The 21,880-nt window shown below is 55.9% G+C and overlaps 1 protein-coding gene across 3 annotated transcripts in view; it reads left to right on the top strand.

Annotated features, from left to right (window-relative positions):
- Nucleotides 1–21,880, top strand: part of Slc24a4 (solute carrier family 24 member 4) — a 132,121-nt gene that overhangs the window by 34,816 nt on the left and 75,425 nt on the right. The window contains exon 1 of one of the 3 annotated variants that reach the window (XM_046440623.2): nt 19,750–19,866. The exons of the other annotated variants lie outside the window; for them this stretch is intronic. Coding sequence (XP_046296579.1) covers nt 19,854–19,866 — 13 coding nt within the window. The 5' untranslated portion in view covers nt 19,750–19,853. Of the gene's footprint in view, nt 1–19,749; nt 19,867–21,880 lie in introns of those variants that run through there. 3 annotated transcript variants of the gene reach the window in all.

The following is a 21,880-nucleotide window of genomic DNA, read 5'->3' as shown; positions in this document are numbered from 1 at the left end:
TCCTACTGCACAAAAATCTGGACTGCCCAACTCGGGCTGCACAGTGTTCTCCATGAATTCCAGAAGAGGGGATGCTCTGTACACAAACAGAACCAAGCAATCGACCTTTAAAATGCACATTTGGAATGAAAGGGGACCCTTTAATCTTAAGGAGATGGTGTTGCCACGTCCCAGCAAGCACCGGAGCCTCGAGATGTGCGAAGCCACAGGCGCCGGTGGCCAAAGTACACCTGTGGCCGTGAGTGAGGCAGGGGTGTCCCTATAGTTGACATCGTTCCCATGCATGTGTTGCAGCTCAAAGGATGTTGGCTGATTATGTAACGGAATGTTTTTTGCTGAAGATAGCATTCAAAAGTGCAAAAATGTTCTCTGCACTAGCTAAAAAAAAAGGTTTGTAAAAAATGCCTTAGGCTTCCTGTATCCTCCTTGGAGTGTGTGACGTGGGCTAGAGAGAGGCAGGATCAGGGAAGGGGGGCTCCGACAGGTAAGAGGAACAGGGCAGCTGGACGAATTTTCTTAAACCATAAGATACCAGCTGCCTGCATTTCATTTTGTGAAAATTTTAAAGTCAACGAAGGTCAACGTGGAAAGGAAAAGAGGGAGGGAGAGAGGTTTCCAAGGTGGGCAGAATGGCTCCAGCCATTGGTGACAAATTCAAATGGGAGATTTTCTCGGTGCCGGGGACAACAATAGAAAGGAGCCCTTAGGTGCACGGGCGGGGAAGTGGGTAGTGAGCAAATGTGCCGGGCACCATGTTTGGGGGACAAACAGCAGGTGGCATTATGGAGAGGGGGGACAAGATGACTGTGGTGGTGTGGGGAGGGCAGCTGGCGTTAGTGTGGAGCCGGAGGATGAGGCAGCCCGAGTGTGTGGCCCAGGGTTTCCATGGCTGCTTCAAGGAGGACCCAAGTGTCCCTCTGGTGTTGGAAATGGAACCGAGGACGACAGAGAGCCGGGAGCTGGCTACAGAATCTCTGGGTCAGGGACAAAGACTGCAGCAAAGGAAACACCCTATTTGGGGACTCAGAGGAGACCTCCTAAGCAATGCCCGGGGCCGAGGTGCCCAGGAAGTACCCATGGAAGTCGTGAATGCTGCCTGGGGCACTGGAGGTCAGAGCAGGCCCCGTTTCCTGACCAAGTACTTGGGGGGATGGCACCTAGAACTTTCTGTCCTTCCTTGCTTGGGCCAGAAATAAACCCCCAGCCTAGGCTTCCTTGTGCAGCCCCTGCTGGTCTGGCCCTGGCCTGTGACCCCAGGCCTCTCTGTTCCTTAGGCTCTGCTGCTCAGGACCTGCCCTCTCCTCTCTGGCCTCCCGGGTCTCTGGGGAGGAGTCCTCAGCTCCATCTGCCTAAGTGGTGAGGCCTCAGCACCCCTCTGTCCAGGCTGGTCCATCTGCTGCGTCCAGCCCCTTCCTACCCTTGCTCTCCCTCCCTCCTGGTCCCTGCTTGGGCTCTTCACTGTGGCCTCCTGTGGCCCTGCAGCAGGTAAGGAGGTGCCCCGGGTTAGATCAGCCAGCAGGGCAGCTGGGGTTGGACCAGACTTCTCTGCAAATTCACATCCACTGACCAAGATGTCCTCCTGGCGCTGACCGACTGTGTCTAGAGGAAGTATTTGGGGTCATGTCAGAGTTGGCTGCTAGTTGACGTAGGGAAACCCCTGTGACTGTGACCGTGCCCCAGGCAGTGCTGGCAGCCTGTGTCCTGGGCCGCAGAACTTCCTGGTGCCTGGCCCCCAGGTCAATCAGGTCAATGCATTTTCGTCAAAAAGCTTTTGCAGAATATGCAGAGAGATGCAGGCGCCCTGGGCAGACTCCACAATGCCCTTGATAGGCAATCAGCAAACAGTGGATACCTGCTGTATGCGTGACACTGTGCTAGGAGGCAGCATACTGTGAAGAGCATCAGAAGAGGACTTGGCCTGGCTGGACTCTGTCACTGGTGTCCCCTGCCTCTGACAAGCCCTCATGGACTGTGGCCCTGGGCTTCAGAAATTGACGAAGAAGAGAGGAGCAAAATCGAAGCAGGAGGGACTCTTTCCATTTGGCTGCTTCCCCCTGGGCAGGTGCTGCTCTGTGACTGAGGTCCAGGAGTCAAGGGCCTGTGTGGCTCCGGTCTGTACCTGCAGGACCAGCCTTTGCCACCAGAGTGACAGGACAATCCCTGTGGGGCCGAGCATGGAGTCGGGGAGCCCATCTGCACAGGGCGTGCGCACATCTGCAGCCACAGTGGACCCACTCCCAGGGCTGTCCAAGGCCTGTGCAGCCCGTGTGTCCTGCTCCATGGCCTCCAGTGCAGCTGGTGGCTGCTGTGCCCAGTGCACCTTTGAACGTGGTTTTACACGGTGTTGATGGTACAGATGACAGCGCCTGGGGTTGGCCAAACGCTGCATGCGGCCGCCACACTGACTCTGAGAGCCCTGCCTGCCCACCTCCGCCTTTGGTTAAAGTCTCCAAAGTTCGCCCTGGAGATGCAGAAGCAGCTTCTCAGTCTGCAGCCCTGAGCGCCTGCTGCCTGGCCACCGTCTGCGTCGGATTCCACACTGACCCCCACGAGTGTCCTGCGTTGCCCGCAGGCGCATCCCGCTTCTGTACAGGGCGGCCCCTCTGCTGGTCACTTCCCCTCCAGATTCGGCTTCTCCCCTGAAACGTCCCCCACTCGCTCAGCCAGTTATTTCTGTTTTCCACACTGCGTTGGTGACATAATTAGATTATCATTATTAGCGTGCCGCGTAATTACCTAATCACCGTTAGCTGTGTCCACACAGGCTGCGGTGCCTTGGCTCCCTACCCAGTCGTGGTTGGAGGTGTGGCCCCAGGCCTCCATGGGATGGGCTGAATCTTGCCCGCGGTGACCTCTCTGGGTGGACTCTCTGCTAGGCTCCTGGGGGAAGTGGGGCAGAGGGTGGGTGACCGCCCTTGGGGACAATAGCAAGGAAGAGGCAGAGAAAGCGCAGTTATCCATAAACACGTGGGATGGAAACAGGTGTACACACAGCAGCAGCTGTGCGCCAGAGGGAGGAGATGGGACTGGCTCTGGGCACCCAACAGTGACTTTGGAACACACAGTCCCACAGAAGACAGCCTTTCCCACCCAGGTCTTTGCCAGAGTCTCAGGAGATGTGGAAACAGGAAGACGGAAGGCAGTGTGTTTCCTAGACCTGGAAGCTCTCCCTGTCTCTACACAGCTGGTTCCTGTCCCTCAACCCCTCCCCCTCCCCTCCCCCTCTTCTTCCCCCTTCCCCTCCACCCCCTTCCTCACCTCCTCCCCTCGTGATCTCCAAGAGCCTGGGGCCACTCCATCACCTCCCACCCCATGACAAGCTCCATCAGTGACCGGGGCAGGTGGCTCCTGTGTGAGTGTATGTGACTGAATCTCAGGTGGCATCTGGCCTGACTCTGTGCAGTGGGCGTTCGGTGAATGGAGTTCATCTCTGGGCCTCCCCCCTCTGCCCACACCCTGCGTGTTCCCCAATGCACCCCTTTTCTCCTGGCCTTGCCTGCCCTTCCCTCTGCCCGCCTCCCCGCTCCCCGGCTCAGCCTCTCTGGCGCCTCCCCCCTGAGGCCCTCCTGGATGCCCTGAGTCTGAAACCAGGCCCTCCCTGGGCACAGCCAGGCCGCTTGGCGTGGACATCCTCCATGTCTGCCCACCTCCCACTGCCCTGCTGCCACCCCATGTCTTGGGGGGAGCTCCCTGAGGGAAAGGGTCACTCGCTGGTCATTGGTACATCGTTGGGCGGGTGCTGGGGTGAGAAGTTTGAATCAAACTGAAATTCCCGCTCAGGCCACTGGATGCTGGTGAGGTTGGTCTGGGCTCGGGGCTTCAGGAGAACTCCAGCAACCCCAAGCCTGCTGTGGCCTTGGTGACCCCCTTTCTGGAGTGGAACCTTCTGGGCGGGCTCTTAGCTTGCGGTCAAGGCCTTCATGTCTGCTGGCTCTACCTGGGGATGCGGGGTTTCTCAGCTCTCTGAGCACCAGGGTGGGCCTCTGGGTGCTGGTGTGTCTCTCTCCCTCCTAGACCTGCCCCCGAGCTGGGACCCCCCGAGCTGGGATCCCCGAGCTGGGACCCCTTGTGGCCTGTCTTACGTAGGGACACGTTGGTGATGCCAATCAGCCTCACTTCCCAGCATCTTAAAACCACCTGGGAGGCATGTGCTGTGACACCGAGGTCCCCAGGCAGGTGGAAGAGGACTCAGAGGGCAGCTCCTGTTGGCTGATTACTTAGCATGGAGGGGCCCTGTTCTGGGGGTTTCAGGATACTGTCATTAATTCTTACAACAAGTCTTGAGGACGCTGAGGCAGGCAGAGTGATGCCCTTGCTCAAGGTCGTGCGGTGTAAGCCACAGAGGCAGGACGGAGCCAGGCAGCTCCAGGTTTAGGTCCCGCCACAGGCTGCTTACAGGCTTCTACCATGTTCCAGGCACCAACGGTAGCAGTTGGACGAGAGCCCGCCTCGTGGGAGGCACAGTTACAAACCCAGCTCCCAGGCTTTTGTGGGACAGGCGTAGGCCCATTTTACAGATGAGGCAACTGGGGCACTGAGAAGTTAAGACACCAGAGCTATGGCTGGCTGAGGTTGGAGGAAGGCCTGCTGTTGGTGCTGGCCACCTCAGTCTTGCCCTGGGAGCCCCTGATCCCAGGGCCACGCCTCCGGGAAGGAGAGGATGTGGCACATATAAGGGCCACAGAGCTGCCCATGTACCGAGACCCCTCTGGTGGGCAGGTGGTCTTGGGGTGATGCAATTGGAAGCACAGGAGTTTGCTACCCACATGCTCAGAATAAACCCAGCTCAGGTCACCAGGACAAGGTCAGGGCGGCCTTGTTGAGCAGGGACGGTTGTTGGAGAGAATGACCTTGTGTCCTCCGGCAGTGGGGAGCACATTGATTAGCGTTGTGCTTGCCTGGAGTACACACACGGCTTCCCTGTGAGTTTGGCACTGAGGGCGGAATCTCCCTGCCCTGACATAATACCCTCTGCCTTGAAATAAACCCCTGGGGCCAGCACAACCTGGGAGTGTCTTCAGGCACAGCTTGGATGACAGAATCCACACCAACATGGCTCGATCCCTCTGTCAGCTGGATAATGAGGACGATGGTGATAATTCTCACTTGACACTTTTCTGTGGGTTTTCACAAACCTTGTCTTTTTAGATGTTTAAAACAATCCTGGCATAGGCAGGGAAGGGTGTTTGCTTCGGTTTCTTTTTCAATTCAGTGCACAGAGAGTCCAAGTAACTCGCCCAGGGTCGCACAGCAGGTAGGCAGCAGGCCAATACTAGAGCTGAGCCTCCTCCTGAGGTCAGTCTCTCCCCAGACTCCTGGTTTTGGTTGAGGAAGGTGCTTTCTGCGCAGCTTTGGGGTGAACTGTTCCCAGAAGTGGAGCGAGGAAATGAGGGGCAGCTCCGCACCTGGGGCAGAGTCACAGGACCCTGCCTCGAGACTTGAGATGTCAAGGGAAAAGGAAGACAAGATCTCTGTGACTTTGCCCCCAAATGCAGGGCTTGGATTCCAATCTGGAAAAAATATGTCTATGAAACATCCTTGGGGAAAACTGGAGAATGTGGACTTGAGGTGCGTGTGAGAGAACGTTATAGGAGGAGTCGGTTCCTCCACCGTGGGCCCATGTTGGGGCAGCGCCTGGGCTGGGTCACTCCTGTCCTGCGCATTGTGGAATGTTTGGCAGCCTCCAGTCCTCTGCCCACTAGATGCCAATAGTGTAGTGCCCTCTCTTGCAGCCCCAAAGAATAAAGTTCTCCTCGGACCCTGTTAAGTGTCTCCTCCGAGGAGGGGGGTCTTTGCAAATTTGCCCTTGGTTGAGACCCATTGGCATGGAGAACATTCTTGTTCTAAGAAGAGAAGTGCTCTTGTATATTTAGGGAAGAATTACGTGGTGTCAGCCACCTACTTTTAGATGGCTCAGCGAGGCAGACACGATACAGAGACAGTGACCGTGGCGAATACCAATTGGTGAATCTAGGTAAAGGGCCATGGATGCTCGTTGCTGTCTTTAAACTTTAGGTTTGAGAGGCATCAAAATAAGTTGATCTGAGATCGCAGAAGAGAACTTCTGGGATTTAGGTGCGGTTGAAGCGAAGAACTTTAACAAAAGGTTGGGCAAGTCTCCTGGATTGTGGGGCAAAAAGACAAGATGTCAGGTCAGGGGCCCTCTGCACCTGCCAGCCTGGAGCTGTGCGGCTTGGGGCACGTCTTGTCTCTGGGTTTTAATTCCTTTGTGAGAGATGAGCAGAGCTTGCCATTTCTTCCAGACTCCCGCACACGTGCAGAAGGAGATGCTCTTGTGGGCTGGGGACAGTGCTCAGTTGGTAGAGTGCTCGCCTCACACGCACGAGGCCCTGGGTTCAACCTGCAGCACCACACACACACACACACACACACACACACACACACACACTGTGGGGGGGGGCATGCTCCTCGTTGTAGGCCCTGTGCGCATCAGAGGGGCTCCCTGCGTGGGGAAGACCCCGGGATGGTGACGTGAACCCAGAGGAGTAGGTCACACACCCGACTTCCTGAGGGAGGGAGGGAGGGAGGAAGGCCGCCTTCCCTGGGTCTGTCGGAGCTTGACCTCGTTGGGCCTTTTCTTCCTGTGTAAGAACACGGTCTATCGTGGAAAACTTTGAACAGATATGCGATCCGAGGTAACGGCATGACGAGCCCCTGTCCACTGTCACCCACTGCAGCAGTGGTCAGCTGTGGCCAGTCTGGGATCCATATCCCCTTGACCCTTTCCCATATGATTCTGATGCAAATCCTGTTCATCACATTTCATGAACATCTCCGTGTGATTCCTCAAGGACTAAAACCCCTGCGCTGCCGGCGATTACGGCCCCTGGGCGATGGCTCTTTATCCAGTCCAGACCTGGGCCGCCGCTGCCTCCTTAGAAAGGGCGTCTCCTGCCAAAATGCAGAGAAACCCCAGAAGGCTCCTTGCTCGTTCTCCTCTGTGCCCACGTCCTGGAGATGGCAGGTCTCTGGAGGTCCCTGGTTTGGTCCCTGTGTGATTTCTTTCTTTTTTTTTTCAACCTCCCCTTCCCGGGCAGGGCCCACTGTGCCTTTATCAGCCTGAAGTCCAGAAGGCCGCAGGGAGCCCTGGTGTTGGCTGGGCTGTGCCCTGCGAGCCGCCCCCAGGGACCTGCCTCCCACTTAACTGAGACGTCGGGGCCTCAGAGCAGGGAAGCCGCTTGTGCCAAGGTCCTCAGGCAGCGAGGGACAAGGTCAAGATCAAACTCAAGGTCATCTGGAAGAACCCACCTGGCCGGCCAAGGATACTTGAGCAGTTGGTGGGAATACAGAGAGAAAACACAAGTTTCTCCACACAGCGGTGGCCAGGGTGCGCCCCCAGGCAGGTGCCCCACAGTTTGCAGGGGGCTCAGGGACTCCCCGGCTTTACCTTCCCTCCTCTGCACCAACAGGTCTCGCTGCGTTTCCTGTTACCTTCAGCATTTGAGACCTGAGTCTGCATTTTAAATTCGTGCTCAGGGTATATTGAGCCTTAAAAAAGAGGATTTCCGCATCCGACTACACGGAAGAAGTTAGGGGACCTTTAAACATCGGGTGGAATGTTTTGCAATTTGCTCGCTTGACCTATTTCTGTTAATAGAGCTTTAATTCTCTTTAAACATTGGCTCCTATCTGTTGGTTTTATTAAATTTCAAAAGGCACATGTAGTTTTGAGTCCTCTGGGCAACAAAACGTCAACAGATTAGAGAGCACGTTTTTTCATTGCCTGTGACCTGCGTGTCACACGACACTAACCTAAATCTGATTAGAAATGCGGTTTGTCCCCCTCCCGACCCTCACCCCAGAACTTCCCCATCGGAAAACCAGGGAGACGTGTGAGAAATGAAACCGGTGATCAGGCCTGCCTCCAACGGTTCCCATGCCACCAGATTCCTCCCCGGGGACTTGGCTTGGGAGGATAAAGCATCGTTTAACCCTTTTCTCCCATAAGTGACTTGAGGACCTCTAGAATGAAGCTCATTGAGTGACAAGTCTGGTGATAACAATTTATACCCAGTAGGGAATTTGTGATTTTTAAGTGTTGGGAAGGACATGGAAAAACTATAACTTCCATACATGGCAGGTGGTGATATAAAATGGTGCCCCCGTGGCGGAGAACAGATTGAATGTTCCTAAATAAATTAAATATGGAATCGCCATATGATCCTGCAAAATTCCACTCCCAGATATCTGCCTGAAATCATAGAAAACAGGTGCTCAAACAAAAACTTGGACACAAATATTCATAGCAGTATTATTCATAATAGCTGAAAGGTGGAAACACCTCAAATGTTGATCAACAAATGAGCGGGTGAATAAAATGTGGTATATCCATACCATGGACTATTACACAGCCATAAATAGGGTTGAAGACCTGATATCTGAAACCACATAGATGGATCTGGAAAACATTATGCTGAGTGACAGAAGCCAGATGCAAAAGGCCACAAATGTCCTGGACACTCAAATCCAGAGACCGAAAGATTGGTGGTCATCGAGGGCTGTGGTGGGGGTAGTGGGGAGTAGCTGGTTGGTGGGTACAGAGTGTTTACAACTGGTCGGGGTGGTGGTTGCACAACATTTTGAAAACCAAATGTCACTGAATTGTGTACTTGAAAATGGTTTCATTTCATGTTTGTGAATTTCACCTCAATTAGGAAAAAGGCTTTTGGAGTGTGGCTTAGCAGTAGAGTTCATGATTAGCATGCACGAGTTCCTGGATTTGATCCCCAGCACTAAAAAGTAGATGAATAAAAAAGACAGTTTGGGTTCTCATAACACTCACTCATGTTCTGTTTGCCATGAGGCCAGAGAAGTGAGTTGGGGAGGGAGGGTTTGTAAGTGGGTAGTCCCACAGTAGGGTGCAGTAGCAGAATGGGCTCTGGAGAGAGGCCGATATGGTTCAAATCCTGGCTCTGCCAAGCTGTGTGATTTTGCATAACTTACTTAACCTCTCTGAGCTTCGTTTTCCTCATCTGTAAGATGGAGCTGCCAATAAAACCCATCTCACAGGGTTGCTACGGACACAGAGCTCTTCAGATCAGCCACAAATGGGTGTAAGCGGGTGGCCTGGGGCATGCCACCTTCCCAAGCTTTCACTGTCTCTCGTGTAAAAGTGCCAAGCCGGCCTGGCGCACCTTGACACGTGGGTGAGGTTTATCCTGGGCGGGGAGGAGCGCAGGCTCCTCTGGCCTCGGTGTGCTCAGGCCTCGGGGGAGTGGATAGGAAGGCTGCCTTGTGACCTGGCTGCTGCCTAGGAGCCCCGCAGAGCCCCCAGCCTCTGCCAGGACGGGCGGGTCGGTACCTGCCCGGCTGCTGCGGGAGGCAGCGTGCCCAGCTGGGCGTCCATTCTCCAGGCAGAGATTACCCCCCACCCCCAGGGCAGCGGCTAAAGCTGGTTTAGCTCAGGTGCCCGGGAGATCTCAGGATCCGGGATCAGAGTCTAAATCAGCAGTTGGCTCTCTCCCACCTCCGGGGGACATTTGGCCCTGTCTGGAGACATTTTTGGATGTCACACCTTGACGGGGGGGCAGGGAGCCTCTGACCCTCCCGCAGTGCCCAGGAGACGGGCCAGCCCCCCAGCCTGCCGGTGCCGGGCGGATGACCCCATCTTAGGGGGCTGTTTCCAGGGGAGGCTCCCTGAAGGGCAGGGCCCCTGCCTGTCCCTGCTGTGGGCCCCGACTCGGTCATCCCGGTAGCCATGGGCACCTCCCGCCCCGTGGAGGGGGCGGCAAGACCCGGCAGCCACGAGGAACTGGTCCCAGGACCCACAGCTGCCGGGTAGCGAGCAGGATCCAGGCTCAGATCTGGCCCCTCAGAACCTGTTTCCACCAGTAAAATGGGCGAACAGCGCGGAGCGGACCCTCCTCTGCAGACCCGAGAGACCGTGTTGTTCAGTTAAACCCGCATTAACTGGCTCCTCTCCCTGCCGAGAGCGGTGGGGTGTGCCAGGATGTGACGAAGGTCACAGACATTAGAGCAGAAAATGTGTCACACTTAGGACTGGGAGCCCCAGGGGGCGACTGAGGAGGTGACCCCGGAGCTGGGCATGGAAGAGGCAGATGGCACCAGAGGAGGGGGCAAGGGCATTTGGAGAAAATGGAACCGCACCAGTGAGGGGACGGGTTATGACAGGAGCCTCGGGGGGCGCTGTCTTTCGGTACAGAGTGACAGGAGTGTGGCCCCCGAGGAGGAGGATCTGTGCGCAGAGACCCCCTGTGCCAGGCAGGAGGGGTTGGGCACGTTCTGGGTCCACCATCCCCACAGTGGTGATGTGACCGGCAGCTTGGCCATCGCCCTGGGAGGGAGTAGAGGGACCTGGTGGCTGGTTGCCCCACAGTGTAGGGGAGAGGGCCGGGTGGCTGGCCTCCACCTGGGTGCAGCAGGTGTCCACACCTCACTGAAAGGCACCATGATCTGGAGAGAGGGCTCTGGAGGTCCCCGGGGCGCACTCAGGAGTGCGGGGCTTGTCCCCGGGCCAGTGGCTGTCTGACATCCTTGCACCTTCCCAGGCAGGGGCATGTCATCGTTTTGGTTGAGCACAGAGGAGACCCCCTGGGTCACGGCGGGGGTCTCTCTGTGCCCCATTCACGTGTGTGGCCACGTGGATCTTCTGTGTCAGACTCAAATGGACGGGAGCGTCCATTGCTTCCTGTCCTGACCGCTGTCTCTGTTCTTGTGTTTTTCATGTCATTTCCTTGAAGAAGAGAGGCTCTGAGCACCTTTGGGGTACTTACTGCTATTCCCATCCCTTCCCACCTGTGGTGTGTCTAAGTCTCTGTCCAATTTTCTGTTTCTTTGCTTTCTTTTTTTTTTTCTGGTACTGGGGATTGAACCCAGGGGTGCTCTACCCCTGAGCCATATCCCTAGCCCTTTTTACCTAAGTTCCCCGGGATGGCCTCCCCTTGCCAGCCTCTTGCCTCAGCCTCCTGAGGCGCTGGAGTCATCGTTTTGTTTATTTATTTATCTATTTATTTATTTATATTACATCCTGTTTTCTGACTGCTTTGCCAGCTGTCTGCTCGGTAGCATTTCATTCTGCACATTTCATTTTCTCTTCTTGGTGGTGTCTTTTGAATGGGGGGGTTTTAATTTAATTTAATCAAGCAAACTTTTTTTGAGACATAGAAATCTGTACGTGTGTGGGGGGTGCACTGCGGTAACTCAGCTCACATGTGCAAAGTGCAAAAATCAAATCGGGATCGAAAGCATCTCTGGCTCCTCAAACTTCAGTCATTTTTATGTGTAGGGGCTTTCCTATTCTTCTTTTCTAGTCATTTTGAAGGATGTCATTGGTGTTTTAATAGTGGACGTTTTTAATTTTCATAAGTGAACATTAACAGCACCAAGGAAGCAGATGGCTTTATTAAACAAGGTGCAAAACGGTGACTTGGACCCAGAGCAAGCCCGGCCTCAGGTGGGTGGCCTTGATACCGGGCGGAGGATGTCCATCTTGGCTCTGGCGCTTGCTGGTCAGGTCCCTTCTCCATCTGTGAAGGGTGGGTGCCGTCTGCTCCTGCAGCCTCAGGGCCCGTGCGCTCAGGTGGGCGGGGACGGTTGAGTGGCAGGAGTGATGCTGTCAGCGGTTCTGCCGTGACCCACAGGCAGGGGCGAGGGCCACCTCCTCGCTTTTCTGCAGGGGTCCTGGGGCAGCTGGGGGGACAGCGCAGGAGGGAAAGGGGCAGAGCTGGGGAACAGTGGCACCGGGGGTTTTGGCGGGAAGCTCCCTGCCCTCTCCTCCCCCTGGGGCTCCCCCTCCCACTCCCCTGGGTGGCAGGGGCCCTGGAGAGGGGGGACTTTAGGACGCCCGCTGCTGAATACCATTGGTGCCATCGTGGTAGGTGCCAGGGCTTGCTCCCTCGAGGCTGGCAGTCTTGCCCACCGCCTCTGCCACCACCTGCCCACCGCACCGACCCGCCCAGTCACCGGGTCTGGGCTCAAGCCTGGCCCTGGCTGAAGCCCCGCCCCCAGTGGGCAGGTCCTCCCGGCCCCGCCCCCCAGCTCTGGGCCTGGAGCCCTGGGACGCTCCGGGGCAGGTGGCCTGTCCTGGCCGCGCTGCAGACCCTCGAGGTCGGGACTTCTCTGCTGGCCGTGCATCGCCCGTGGCCACCCTGCCGGCCGCTGGGGAAGCGGGAAGCCAGAGCGGCCCCTCCGGGTGGAAGGCAGAACCGCGGCGAAGGTCTGAACCCTGCCACTCGGGGAGGCCGCCAGGGGGCGCTGGCCCGGCGGCAGGCTGCTCCCTGGGGTCCCTCAGATCCTGGGCCTGGGTCACTGATGAAGGGGCCGGTGCTCGGCTTCCTCCGGCCTCAGGCAGGACTTTGTTCTGGGGAGCTGCTTGGTGCCCCGCAGGCCCCAGGCCCCAGGCTGGGGAGGGCACCGTGCCCTTCCTGCTCCTGGCCTCTGGGCAGATGCTGCAGCGCTGAGATGGGGATAATCTGTGGTGATCTGAGATTTGGTTTTGGCGGCTCACCCCACACCAAGTGGGGCTTCTCTGCGGGAGAGAGGCCGCTTTCCAACCCCTGGGCCTCCAGGGTGGCCGCTGAGAGATGGCAGCCTCCTCATGGGCTCCTGCTGTTGGAGCAGGAGTGACTTGTAGGCTCCAGGAAGGTGGAGCCTGCCCAGGGTCGCACACAGCTGGGCCGGCACCAGGACACTGGACCTGCAGGCCAGGGCTCCACACCTCGGCTGGCTCCACGTGCAGCAGCAGGGCTAAGCTGGGCGTGCAGAGCATCTAGAGGTCAAGGGCTCAGGCTGGACTCCGGGCGTGCCACTGTTAGTTAATCCCCATCCAGAGAGCAGTAGGAAACTCAAGAAAGGTTATTTTAAAATGCCTCGAAGTTCTTAAAAGAAATCTTGCTTTATTGTAGCAACTCATACCTGCCATCTTATTTGTTATTTGAGGGGATCAGTCAACCCCCTGCCTGATAATCTGCGCTGTTTTTTTTTTTCCCCAACTCCTTTCTGTCTCAGGGCCTTTGCACTTCTCCTTTTCTGGAACAATTGTCCTGGGTCTTGACATGGTGGATTCTTTGAGTCATCCAGGCCCCAGCTTAAATGTCACCTCCTCAGAAAAGCCTTCCCGGCCTTCCCTGTCACACATGGCTCTACCACAGCCTGGCCCAATCTCATTGCCCTTCATGTCGCCAGAACTACTATAATTACCTTGGTTTTTACTTGTGTGTTGCCCGGTGCTCTGCTTTCAAATGAGAGCCCTTGAGAGCTGGCCTCGCCTGTCTTGGTCACTGTGGGTTTCCCTTGCCTGGCTGGTGCCTGGCACATGAGAAGTGCCCACTAGGTGCTTCTTGAACGTCAAGGGGAATGAGGCCACACACTCAAGTGTGTGTCTTTGGTGTCCCTGTGGCCTCTTGCAGGACCTGGCCTGGGTGGAGGCACAGTTGGTGCCGATACATGAATATGCCACCAGCTTTTCAGACCATTGAGCAACTGAACTGAAAAGAACATTCTGGCTCCAGGTTATTACGGGGGGCGGGTGTGGCGTGGACAATGAGATAGGAATGCACAGTTCCCGTTTGGAACCCCAGAGCCGGTCGCGCTCTGCACTGGACGGCTCTCCACCTGCAGATTCAACAGACCGCGTGCCCAGAGCAGTTTTTGAAAGTTGCATCTGTACTGATCGTGGAGAGGCTGCTTTTTCTCGCCATCTTCCCAAAACAACAGCCTGACGAGTGTCCGCACGCACTTAACGCTGAATTAGGCATTGCGCATCACGTGGAGAGGCTCTGAAGTCTGAAATAGAAGGCACGCAGGCTGGGGCAGATGCTACCCTGTTTTGTTTAAGGGGCGTGAGCATCATGGACTTTGGCATTCTCGGGGTACAGGAATCAGTCCCTCCCAACGCCAAGGGACAATTGCGTATGATTAGTAAATACCTACAGATGTAGCTCAGATGTTGAATGATCATATCTGGGTGAATTTCATTTTCTTCTTCATGTTTGTTTGATATTTTGAATGTTGTCTATAGTGTACCTGCATTTTCTACAAACAGAACTATTAAGTTTTAAATAGAGAGTTACTTTTTTCCATGCTCTGGCTTCAGAACCCTGGCTACAAAAAAAGGAAACATAAATAAGAAAAAAAATGATCTATCTATAATGAGGGATAATAATACAAAGACCCTCTTGTCCTGAAGGGGAGCGGGCTTGCTCCACAACCACCCCCCCCACACACAGTGAAGCTGTGCCTGGTGTCCCCTGGTAACCTGGAGGCTGCTGTTGTGGTCACAGTGGGGACTGGAACACAGGTCCAAGCTGCCTCCTCTGTAGGTCACTGTGGACACTGATACCATCTGGTGGAAGGGGTTGGGGGACGGCCTTCCTAGAGCTACTTTTATTTCCAGACCTGTCCCTGGGGCTCCACCAGGGTCCTGCCTGGGGCACTCTGCCCTCCAGTGGCAGGTGCGGGAAGTGCGTCTCTTCTGGGTCCTGGAACCTGTTGCCTAGAAAGGTGGCTGGATTTGGGGTCAGGAAGCCTCCACTGGCCAGTGTGGACCAGGGGGCAGTTGCCTGGTTGCCTGTCTCCCTGTCTCCATCCTTCCAATGGCCTCACAGTTGTCTTGGTAACCAGCAGAAATGTCCCTGTCACTGTCCCATAAAAATCCCCGGGTCCTGATAGCAGCAGGGATGTGAGCTCATGCAGAGCCTGGCCCTAAGCTGCCGGGGCGCCCTGTGACCGGCCCCACGCCCTGCCCTGCACACTGTCTGCCTTGACCCCTAGGGCACGGAGAGAACCGGGATTCCAGTGTGGGACTGCCAGCTGGGGACAGAGCCGGCCACACAAGTGCCACGGATGCCCTCCCCTCCCTTTCTTGGCACACAGGCCTGCCTGGCCTGCAGAGTGCGCGTCTCCCCTCCTCTGGAACCCGCCTGTTGGCACAGGTGGGACTAGCGCATCTTCTCTGCCGCCTCTGGACTTAACCCCTCCCCCGCCCGCCGGCTGCAGGCACAAGCCCAGGGCCACCTGCTCTCCCCAGCTGGTCTCCTTGCTCTACTGGGAAGTGGCCAAGGGTGAGGGAGACTGCGTGAGCCCCTGAGTAGCTGCCTCAGCCCAGCACGGCGCCCACAGCACGGCGCCCACAGGACGGCCAACAGTTATAAATGAGTGAAGGCGACAGATGCTTCCAGACGGCCCTTGCTGTCAGCGTGTCCCAGAGCCGTGCCTGGCTCACCCTCACCACAGCTGAGAGCCGGCTTTCAGCTCTGAATCCACGCCAGGATGCATCTGGAGCAAACCGTTTAATGACTCTGGCATGACTCAATTGAGATAGGAGCCGAGTAAACACTGAACCAAATGAATTTTGATTACTGCCCAGGCATTGTGAATATCTCTGTCTGGTCCCGGGTATTTTTTTTTTCCCCTCAACTGAAGCATGAAATATACTCCGCAGGTCCCCAGAAGGGCCCACGGGCAGGGCCTCTGGGTAAAGTAGTGTTGGAAATTATCAGCATAAGAAAGGCTTTCTCAGGCCGAAGTCTCGGCCTCGCTTCTGTAATTAGAATTTACTTTAAGTTTCAGGACTGTGTTTGTCAAGACCAGAGGCGAGGGGTGCACAGCACGACCTCAGGCGTATTCCAGAGCTGATGTTGTTTCGGGGAGGGTTAATACAAGGAAGGCTTAAAGATCCATTCTGATTTCTAGAAACTTCATCAGCATGTGCAGGAGGCCTGCAGCATGGGGCAGGAGATATAAAGGTGAATTGAGTAAGAAATCCGACGTCAAGCAGGCGGCTGTCAATCAGGTGTAAGGAGAGGTCTTGGGGCTCAGGAAAAAGGCAGCAAGTTTAAAGGCTCAACAGGCCAATCCTGGGTGGCTTCCTGGAGGGGGCATTCTAGGCAGCCTCTAGAGGACCAGGAGGCTCTCAGTGCCCACTAAACCTGTGTTGTCAGAAAGCTATTCACAGGGGTTGGTTGTGAATGATCTCATTGGCTGCACCAGCAAAGGAGAGCCATCGATTCTTTACCTCCCTGTCCCCTGTCTCTTTCTTCCCTCCTGGCTCAGATCGGCCACTGTAAGAGGAGTGGCATATTCGAGAGTCTGAGCGTGGTGCAGCGCTCTGCTTTTTGAATGCTGGCTCTTGCTAGTGCTAACTGTGTGATTTCAGGCAAGTCACTAAACCTCTCTGAGCCTGAGTTTCCCTCTCTGCAACGTGGTGGGGTAAGGATCGCACTCAGAGATAAAAGGTAGTAAAGGAGCAGCCTTTAGGTCTCAGAACCATGCCTGGCGATCAGCGAGTGGTCAAGGTCACTGGGCATGAGGCCCATGTGGACACATTCCAGGGCTTCTGTGCAAGAGCTCTCTCCCTGGGTGCTCAGGGGGAGCCTGGGCCCTGTCTTGTGAGGCGGATCTGGGGTGTCAAGGACATGGACAGCTCCTTGGCCTCCCTCCTGCCCTGCACCCTACACCTCAATGCTGTTTTTGACCTTGATTTCCCATCTCCTGGTCCGTGCCAGGACTGCAGGGCTGTAGTGGAGGAGGAGGGGCTCTGGGTGGCTGTTCTCCTGTCCCAAGGAGCTTGGAAGCCGCTCCCTCTGCAGGGTATGGGCCCTGCACTCCTTAAAAGGCATCTTTAAGATGCTGAAGTCCCTCTGCAGGTCAGTATCCGACTCCAGGACCCTGTTTTGAGGAGTTTTGGGGGCTTCCCATGGTGGTTCAAGATCTTCCCTTCCTCTAGGTGTTTCCAACTCCCCAGAGGGTGTTTGGGGAGTGGCCCTCTGGGACAGGCGCGGCACGGGGTGTCGTGATGAGCCCTGGAGTGCTCTTGGCAACACAGAGCCTGGATTTGAACCTGCAGCCTTGAGCCGGTTGCCCAGACTCTCTGTGCCTCAGTTTCCTTAGCTGTAAAATGGGATCATAACCGACCCACCCCTAGGCTGCTCAGATGAGCTTCACAGACTGTGCAGGCAGCACCCAGCTCTCCCTCTGCAGTGTGTCCCTGCGACCCAGCAGGGAGCTGGGTCCAGCTGGGAGCTGACAGGACCCTGGGCATGGCAGGCCCTCAGCAGTGTCTGCTGTTGACCAGAAGGATTACTGAAAGCCAACCTCGTTCTGCCCTCACCCCAAAGGGCAGATAAGCCAGCAAAAATCAGAAAAGAAGGGCGGCCATGACACCAGCCCATCCTACTAAAGGGGCTTGTCGGCCGTGGCTGTTAATCCGTGGCTCACGTGTGAGCAGATTATCTGGACAGAAGCAGGACTCCTCCCATGTGGGCCGACTGCCGGGCCTGGCCTGCACCCTGAGGCTCGGGTCACTCCTGGTGTTGAAATTCCAGGTGGTCCATGGTGGTGACCTTTTGGGTCAGTGGGGGAAGGCTCCATAGCTGTCAGAAGGTGTCCTCAAAGAAGCCTGGGAGCACAGATGCATGCCGACCTTGACGTTCCCGTCTCAGGCAGGGAGCCCTGCTCTGGTTCTAATACCTGGTACCTGTGGAATCGGCCTTCAGTCCGGAAGACCGGCCTCCACCAGCCTCACCATCTAAGGGAGGACAGGAAATGGCAGGAGCCAGGGTGGGTACCCAGGGTCTGGGTGGCAGGGGACTCTGTGGAAGTGGCCTGTCCCCAGAGAGGAGTATTTTAATCACTGATATTGTTTAAAATTACTGGCCAGTGGTTACCATAAGTTGTCTGATTTTTATTGTAGTAAAATATGCACAACATGAAATTTACCATTTTAACCATTTTTAGGTGCACAGCTCAGTGGCACTAAGTGCGTTCACATGGCTGTGCCACCGTCACCACCGCCGCCTCCAGAACTATGTACCCAGGAAACATCAACTCCCCCAAGTCCCTGGTAACCACAATCTACTTCCTGTCCCTGTGGTTTGGACCATTTGAAGTTTCTTAAGTGAGCAGAACCTTCAGGATCTGGCCCGTGGTACCTGGCTTGTGTCCCCTGGTGTACTGTCCTCAGGGCTGCTCTGGGTTGTCCTGTGCATCAGGATTTCCTTCCTCTTTAGGGCTGGGTCATGGTTCCCTTCCATGCATACACCAGGTATTCGTCCGTTCATCCAGCCACGGACACTGGAGTTGCTTCTGCCTCTCAGGCTGTTGTTGGTGGAGGACAGAGGAGGCTGGACACCCGAGCAATCAACAGGAAGCAGGTTTATTAGCTGCATCGGTCCAGAGTGGCTATCACCTAAAAATCGCTGGGCCTTGAGTCTGGAAATTCTTTATTCTTTATACTCAGGGGGGTGGTTCTGGGTCGGTGGGTGGGTGACATAACAGTTACTCTTTGTCCCGTAGTTTTAGGTTAGGCCAAGGTTGTGCAACTTTTTAACCACAGAAAGCAGAAGTGACAATTCTTGTACATCATCCAGTTTGCAGGCAAATTTAGCTTTTGTGAGAGAGCAACTTAGCCCTTACGGAAGATAGAAAGTTTCAAAGCACACTGAGCTCTTTGCAGACATTTTTTTTAAAATTGTTTTAGATGTTGATGGACCTTTATTTATTTATTTATTTTATTTTTATGTGGTGCTGAGAATCGACCCAGTGCCTCACACATGCTAGACAAGCGCTCCACCACTGAGCCACAGCCCAGCCCATCTTTGCAGACATTTTTGTCCTTATTAACATAAGAATTTTTGTTCTTATTAACATAATAAGAACAGTATGGGGAGGGTCTCCGGAGGAGCATCTTCCTGAGTCTATGGTGGTGGAGCAGCCACTGCAGTGAACAGCGCTATGAAGAGCTCTCGTGGGCGGAGCTCTCGTGGGCGGAGCTCTCGTGGGCGGAGCTCTCGTGGGCGGAGCTCTCTGCTTCAAGCCAGCGCCTTCAGTTCTTTAGGGCGAGTTCCCAGAAGTGGGGTAGCTGGGTCCCCGGGAGTCTGGGCCGTGCATGCCATTGGTAAACTCTGAACACTGTACTTAATGTTCTCCTGGGGTTGTCACCCAGCCTCCCTTGCTGTCCCATTCCTGCATGCTTTTCTTCTGTTGTCACCTGCCTGAATCTTGAGGCACCTCAGAGAATGTTGTGAGATTTAGATCTGAAGAGTGCAGGAGACATCTGAGGGTGGGTCCCTTCCCTGACACTGCAGAAGGGGGTCTTCCCAGCCGGGACCAGGGGTGAGGCTGGTGGTTCTGCAGCTGCTGGTCCCAAGCCTGGCTCCTGCTCTGCCCTCTATGGTTCTTTGTGGCTGCTGGTGGCCGCCTCCTGGCCTCCTTTTTGGTTGAAGAAGGTCCACAGGCTCTGACTGGTCCTCCAGGATGGACCTTAGCTGACCGTGGCCTGGCCCTTCCCCTGGCTCATGGCCAGTTAACATCTATATCCGTGAGGCCCCCAGGGACGTGCACCTGCCTCCCAGTAGTCAAGGAGCAGGAAAGAGGACGTCAGAGGTGTCCCCACCCATCTGTTCGTCCAGGGCAATCATCCTGTTCCAGGAGGTGGTTCTGGGGCTTGTGATGTCAGGAGGGCATCAGGGCTGGTAGTGTGCAGGTGTCTGGGATAATGGCTTCAGACCCCAGGGTGGCCCTGGGGACACTGGCATTCCGGAGACATCTGACACCCAGTCAGCCGCACCACAGCAGAGGGCGTGTCCCCTCCAGACCTGCTGCTTCAAACGCCATCAGAGGCGACTCACTGTAGGTAAACGCGCTCAGCCATTCCTGAAATGGCACAACAACCCCGATTTGCTCTAGAGTTAGCTGAGGGGAGGCAGCAGAGTTGCGTGTGTGTGTGTGTGTGTGTGTGTGTGTGTGTGTGTGAGAGAGAGAGCGGAGGATGTGGTGCAGCCAGATCCACGTGAGCCAACGGCTGGAGCTGTCTGGTGACACGGGGAGGTTCACCCTGCTGCGCTCTGGATTCCCACACACGTGGCGCCTTCCTTATGAAACATCAAGGTAAACCAGTGGGTCCCTCCGGCACTGGTCGGGAGCTGGCCTCAGGCTTCCTTGCCCTTGCAGTGAACACCCCGCCCCCTTTACCAGGGGAGCACAGAGGCTCCCTGACAGTGCTACTGGACGAGGAGAGGCTTAGCGGGGTCTGAACCAGATCTCATTCCCAAAACACCAGGCCTACTGCTCCTGGGGGGACTGTCCTCCCTGGGGGTCTGCCCAGCCAGGGCCAACTCAGCCCCTGGAAATCCAGCCCACCAGAGGCCCTCCCTTACCACCCCCAGCAGGGCCTGCCTGCAAGGACCTAGATGGAGGTGATTGTGTGGCCTTGGGGGTGGAGGGATAGTGACTCGTTCAGGTCACTTGGCTCTTGCATGGCAAAGCCACCTTCCCTGTGCCTAGCTGTGACTCTTTCCCCCAGTGTTCCTTGTCTCAGTTGCTCCAGAAGTGTGGCCTCCTCCCTGCCCCAAGTCCCTGGGGCCTCTGCCGTCACCTCGTTAGCAGGTCTCATTTCCTGTGCCTTCCCTGGGCTCCTAAACTTGCTGCTCACATCTTCCCTCACCCTTGGGCTCCCGCGTGGCCCGTGACTCCAATTCCCCAGCATCCTCTCCCGCTCATTTCCGCCCTGTCTTGTTTGGTAGCTGTGCCTCTTGGCTCGCTTGGTCTGGTGCCAGGGGACCCCTGGGTAGAGCAGGGCCATCTTTCCTTCCTGTGCTGTTGCAGAGGCTCTCAGCAACCTCCCAGCGAGCTCCCTGTCAGGTGCCAGCCGTGAGGCAGTGTGGGCCGTGGCGCCCTCTGATGGCTGCTGGGTGAGACTCCAAGCGCGGCCAGTGCTGACAGCTAGCTGCCCACTGTGCCCACCATGGCCGCCTGCGCTGGCCACACGTGGATGCCCCAGCAGGCCCCTGTCTCAGCCAGCTCTTTCCTCCTCCCCAGGACACTACTGATTTTCTTGACCCTTCTCTTTCAACATTCTCCGAAACTCACCCTAGTGAGATCTAGAAGGAAGACAGGATTTCTGGATCCAGAGGTCAGGGTTTAGGAAACAGATGAGTCTTGGGTGGTTAATTTCTCATTTCTAATGCAGGCTCATTGAAAGACGAGATGAGAACAGAGAATGTGTTTCCTTTCCCCAGGGTCTGGGTCTTGTCAGCCTGGCTGGGTTTCAGCCTGGCAGGAACCTCACCAGGTCTCTCTGGAGCCCCTCAGCCTGTCCCTGGGCTCTGGGCCCTGATCGTGGTACTCGGGGGCTATTTTCCACGGTAAGGAGCATGTGGGTTTATATATGGAGGCCGCGGCGTCTCCGTGTGGGTGGTGGTGGCAGAGTTGGCTCTAACACCACGTCTCATCCTGGGCTCACGGTTGCTGCAGGGGGCCCTCTAATACCCAGCATTTCTCTGCAGAAACGTCTGGGGCCTGGCAACAGGAGCTGCCTGGCTGCGGAAGGATGTCGCCGTACCCCTTGGAATTCATATGTGGAGACTTCCTCCCTGGGGTGGTCATTTGAGAAGGTAGGGCCTTTTGTGAACGAGGGATCAGTGCACTTCCAGAAGAGTCTGATAGGAGCCTGTTTGCCACTCCTGTCTTGTGAAGTCCCACAGAAGCCACCAAGTATGAGAGGCCTCACCTGACCTGGATTCACTGGTGCCTTGATCTTGGACTTCCCCACCCTGAGAGCTGTGAGCCGTAGATTTCTGTCATGTACAAGTGACCGGGTGGAAGGAATTTTGTGACAGCAGCCTGCAGAGGTCCAGACGCATCTGAACAGAGGCACAGCGGAGCCCTCTTAGGTGGCCAAGAGCAGAGAGGGTGAAGCAGTCAGTTAGCGTGACTCTCCTTGTCCCTCATGTTAGATCATGGCCAGCGCCTCTTCTGGAAGTATCTAAGGAATAGGTGCTGCCTGGAGGTCCTCAGAGCTTCTGTCACTGCCCTTGCCATGGTTACCAACTGTCCCCTGCAGCATGATGATTCAGGGGAGCGTGTCTAGGTGGGTGCTGTCATCAGAAAGGGGCCTGGTCAC

Source organism: Marmota monax, unplaced genomic scaffold (assembly GCF_021218885.2).
Source record: "Marmota monax isolate L192 unplaced genomic scaffold, Marmota_monax_Labrador192_F-V1.1 WCK01_AAM20220418_F8-fsc00017, whole genome shotgun sequence".
In the NCBI taxonomy this organism is placed as follows: Eukaryota; Metazoa; Chordata; class Mammalia; order Rodentia; family Sciuridae; genus Marmota; species Marmota monax.
Note: the sequence above shows the minus strand (reverse complement) of the source record. Positions and strands in the feature narration are given on the sequence as shown.